A 4920-nucleotide genomic window follows, 5' to 3' on the forward strand; every position below is an offset into this window, starting at 1 on the left:
GGCAGACGATCGATTTTAGCATACTCTGATAGGGCAAAATGGAACTCCATCGGTTAAAATTTTGATCATTCTCGTTCAGTGGATTTCGTGCTAGCTCCCCTACTAATAGCTTCAGTTTTAGTTCGAGCGCTGGATATTTTTTTTACAATGTCAGAATCAGGTATAATATGTCTCATTAATTTTGTCGTGCAATCGGTAGATCTAAAACTAAAGTTATGCTTGATTGTATGAAACGCTAACGTTCCTTCTGTTGCCGCGATAAGTTCTTCAGTTTTCGTAAACCGTCGAAAAAAATAGTCTGTTACCTTTGAAGTGCCCTCTCCTGCCGAACGAATTTTTTGCTTATGTTTTTGGGTGCTTAAATGTTGTTCAATATCTAGTTTGCCCTTGTTAGCTATTGAGAAATTCGTACAACAGAGTGGACAGTAAACTTCGTGTTCTGTTTTTGTTTGGTTAAACATCGGATATTTGCTTTTTAATTCCTCATTGAATTTACACTTTCGTTTCGGCATTTTTTTGAAAGGCAAAGGTACAATCTGTAAAAGATTTGCCCAATAAATGATCGGGAATATTAATAATGATTACGCTTACCGTTACTTTTATAAACATTTAAATTTTAAATCCTTAAGTTACCACGTACAGTACACTCAATTATACATTCGTCAGGTACATTGAAAAAAGCACAACTGAGATGACTGAACTACTGAACAATAAACTTACTATAAGCATTGAAATATGAATAACGCTTTCAATTGCATGGTTGCATGGCAAGCAAAACGCAAAGGTGCGGCCGCCGTTCAGCGCAAACGGAATTATTTCGATATTATATAAAAAGAGGACGATTAAACGGTTTTCGCCAAATATATAGAGGACAACAGTTTGATAACCAAAAAGAGGACTTGTCCGGGTAAAAGAGGACGTCTGGTCACCCTAGTCACACATAGCAAGCAGTACTAAGGAAAAGTAGTTCTTGTAGTTAAAGTAGAGAGATCCACTTTTTTCCGGTTTTACGACTCGAATATGTTTGCCGTCAATCGCTCCCAAACAATGAGGGAAATTCGTCTTCTCATAAAACGCAGCAGCAGTTTTCAGCCAGTATTCTTCTGTCAATGTAGGAAAGCAGATTTGTCTCATTCTGTTCCAAATAGCTTTGCAAACTTGGCGTACAATCACAGATATCGTAGGCTGGCTTATTCTGTACTGAAAGTGCAGATCGGTCATTGATGTTCCAGTAGCAAAGTATCTGTAACCAGAAAAATAAATACACTTTAAGACTTCGGTAATAAAAATACTAGGTGTACGCTTATTTTTCGCGTAAGAGAATTTCGCTCGCTCATTCAATTATATTGGTATTGCATTGTTTTTTGTTTTGTTTGTTTACAGTAACGATTGTACAGAAAAAGTGGAAGAACATTCGTTCTTGTTACTCAAGAGAGCTGCTCATGCAGAAAGAGAGAAAGAGCGGATCTGGTGCTTCCACAAGAAAGAAATATGTGCACTTTGACTTACTACGCTTTTTGGAAACTATCTCTAAGAAAACTAAAAACAGCATGGAAGATAATTCAACAGCTGATGTAAACGAATTGGAACCGGAACAAGAGGAGCACGAATTTGATACACCCACAGCGACAATAGAAAGCGGAAAGAAACAGGGTGATTCAAGGAGGAGGACTAGAAACGAAGAAAAATTGAGGAAAAAAGTGTTGGACAGGACGAGGATAAATTATTTCTGATGTCTCTTCTGTCCGAAATTAAGCAAGTTCCCCCTCAAAGAAAACTCAAATTGAGATCGGACATAATTTCCGCAATAGCCGCTGCACAACAAGGAACGAGTCCCCAATGGCCGGTTACTGTCCCAACTCCTACACATAACTTTCCGCATATGTTTCCCCCTCAACAACATCCCAGTCCCTCTCAACAATATCAGAACCTTCATCAACAATATCAGAACCCTCCTCAACAATACCAGAACCAGCAACAATATCAACCATTGCATATTACAGCACCTTGCTTGACAACTCTGCAACCCCCACGTAACCAACAAGGCTCCAACTTGTCTTCCGCTGAAGAATCAACACCAATAGTGTCCCCAAGTTTCTCTCAAATGAGTGACTATGTTACTTATGAATCTTATGATTAAGTTTAAATGATTAAGTTAAAAGTTAAAAGTTAAATGATGAAGTTTAAATGTTAAATGTTACATTCAGTTATTATTTTTCTGTACTTTTTTTTTAAATAAATCAGGAAATCATAAATAAATCATTTTAAAAGTTGTACTTACCTCAATGTGAGAGCCAATTTTTCTTCTGCAGGGATGCTTTTGTTTAGAGGGGTATCTGGCACAGTGATATCATCTTTGATGTGTCCCAGCAGTTCATCAAACGAAGGTTTTGACATTCGAAAATAATTAAAAAACTTACTTCCACTTGCACAAAGATCGTCAAATAACGTATAGTACAGTCCTTTACTATGTCTGGTCATCAGCATAGGATGCCTCCGAAACCTCCTAACTCTTTTCCTTCTCTTCTTGATAAGAAGAGCTAGTAGTAGCACGTCCTCTGTACACAGCACCATTGTAGCTTCTGATGACTGTTTCCAGCGGAAATTTCCACAGTACTGTGACGAAGAAAACTAGCAGGGAATAGGAAACCCAGCACTACGGCTCCAGCTGCTCTCGGTGGTAGGGGTGGTTCGACGATCCTGGAAGAAATACCTATAAATGCTCCGAAAATTTAGGCGCCACTAATTTTTCGATAGTTCCAAGCCGTACAGGAAAAAAATTAGAAACCTGCTCCTGTTGGTCTGGAAATGCAGGGGTAAAACTAAAAAAAAAGAAATAGAGAAAGATAGCGGGAAAGAAAAGGTATTTATTCTGCAAGGAACTCAAGAATTTAATACAGATATTGTAGGGCGAATGATGATGATTGATAATGGCACGGAATGATAACAGGGAAGAAAAACGGCAAAAAAAGAAAACGGTACGAGATCTCGTCTCACAGCAAAACAATAAAATTTGACTCAGTTACTTATTAAGATGTAGGGTGACTGAATTAATGTGATGGGTTTTTTTTTCTAAATAAACTTAACTTTTTTTTTTTTAAGGTAAAAAGATAACTTGAACTTAGCTGTTCTGGCTCCTGAAGTTGTCCAGCAGTTGTTCGGCGGACTTGGCGGTGGTAGCCCAGTGGCTAAGTACGGGGTAGATTAAGGATAGGGATGCGGGTAGAAAGGAACGAGGAAAAGAAATTTGAGGGTATCGAAAGAAGATTGAAGACTGAAGACGACGACTGTAGATTGAAGACGGACGACTGAAGATTGAAGACGGACGACTGAAGACTGGAGATGGACGAAGACGAAGATTTCTTAGTAGTAGATAGGTACGTATAACAAGTATAGACAAAAATAACTAAAACTACAAGGCCCTAGAACAAAAACCTAACATTACGAGCTACAACTATCACAAAAAGGCTACTTACGAGATGGCGTGGGCCTTAACGTAGAGACAATATATAGATATGTATGTAGGCTCAATTAAATTGGTGGACGGTGAAATAAAGCTCGGATCAAGGGTTGAAATCCGGCGAGCAAGGGTAACATATATAATATATTGGTTGTAGATAACTTCACAAACACAAATGCGCTTCCTCTTCCACTCTTAATCCCCAAAATAGGGTTTCCAAGGAAGAAATACCAATTCCTGGTAATGAGTGGAGACTATAGGACGAGGGTAGAAATCCCAAAATTGTCGGATGAAAGCGGCTGCAAAAATTCCGCACCTCACAAGCACACCATACAATTGACAATTGACCAAAAACGGAAACGAAACGTAGAAGAATTTGAAAAAAACGAACAGTAATACCAATAATTAAGGAACATAAAAAGCCAGCGGGAAAAGAAGAATAGATTTTTGAAAAGAGCGGGAAAGAATAGCATAGTTTACAAGAACTGACAATAGATGACACTGAAAGCGGACCAGAGGCGTAACATGGAATAAAATAGTACACATAAGCTTCGAAAATTAGAATAGTGAAAACAGTAAGGAAAGGAAAAGCGTTTAAAGCGTGAAAAGGTAAATACAATTGTAAGAAGAGAGCAAGAATCCAAAGAAGCGAAGAAATATAAAGAAGAAATTTAAGAAAATAGGCACGCCTATGTGATGAAAATCAAAACAAAATAAACAAATTCCTAACCTAAAAAATCAAAATAACTAAAGCAAAACTTAACTAAAAATGGACCTGTAACAGTACACTCTTGGTTGCTCCACCGGTGACCGGCACAGAAAACCAGCGAGTAACCAGTCACTCCACCGGTTGCGCAACCGGTGGAGTGACTGGTCGCCCTGGCTAATAGCGCTCTAACAGTTACATTGAACGGTTTCGCTCAACCCTTGTGGAACACAGCAGAACCCTCAAGAACCTTTGAATACCCGAATAAAGTATTCATTATAACAACTCAATACACTGTGCTACTGATTAGGATTACACTCCATTGCAAATTGTTTCCGGGCATTTCAATAATACAAAACCATTCGATATAACGGAAGGAGATATAATTTCTAAATATGTTCAAGACCACAGAAACCATCTTAAAAGACAATATTCTGAAATCGCCCAAAACATAAAAGACAAAAAACAACAGCAACAAAAAAGACAAATTCGAATCGTAAAGACCTAATAATAATATCAGAAACTGATGATGTTTATCATAAACACACTAGGGATAAATTGGCTCCAATGTTCACTAAAATTGACCCAATTGCGCAAACACAAAACAAAGTAAAAACGAGTACATCTAAATATTCCAAATATAATCTAAAAAGACGTAAAAAAACTTAGTTTTTGTTTCACATGAAACTTCCTCTCATCTTTCTAGTGGTATACATTGTTTGCAAGCATAACCAGTAAAAAAAGTAATCATAAA

General features: G+C 37.7%; 1 protein-coding gene across 1 annotated transcript; it reads right to left on the reverse strand.

The window, feature by feature from the left end:
- Positions 1-930: 930 nt before the first annotated feature.
- LOC116169141 lies at positions 931-2811 on the reverse strand. The gene is made up of 2 exons (XM_031485169.1): positions 2282-2811; positions 931-1243 (listed from the first exon to the last, which is right to left on the reverse strand). Exons 1-2 carry the CDS (start codon positions 2572-2574, stop codon positions 931-933), a joined length of 606 nt encoding a protein of 201 aa, XP_031341029.1. The 5' UTR covers positions 2575-2811.
- Between the last annotated feature and the right edge of the window lie 2109 nt (positions 2812-4920).

Source organism: Photinus pyralis, unplaced genomic scaffold (assembly GCF_008802855.1).
Source record: "Photinus pyralis isolate 1611_PpyrPB1 unplaced genomic scaffold, Ppyr1.3 Ppyr1.4_LG4, whole genome shotgun sequence".
In the NCBI taxonomy this organism is placed as follows: domain Eukaryota; kingdom Metazoa; phylum Arthropoda; class Insecta; order Coleoptera; family Lampyridae; genus Photinus; species Photinus pyralis.

Excerpts from the sequence above, each read along its gene's own strand:
- LOC116169141 (XM_031485169.1), bottom strand. The coding sequence starts at position 2,574 with ATGGTGCTGTGTACAGAGGACGTGCTACTACTAGCTCTTCTTATCAAG. Across the intron at positions 1,244-2,281 it reads AAATTGGCTCTCACATTGAG|ATACTTTGCTACTGGAACAT; the intron begins GTAAGTACAACT and ends TTCTGGTTACAG.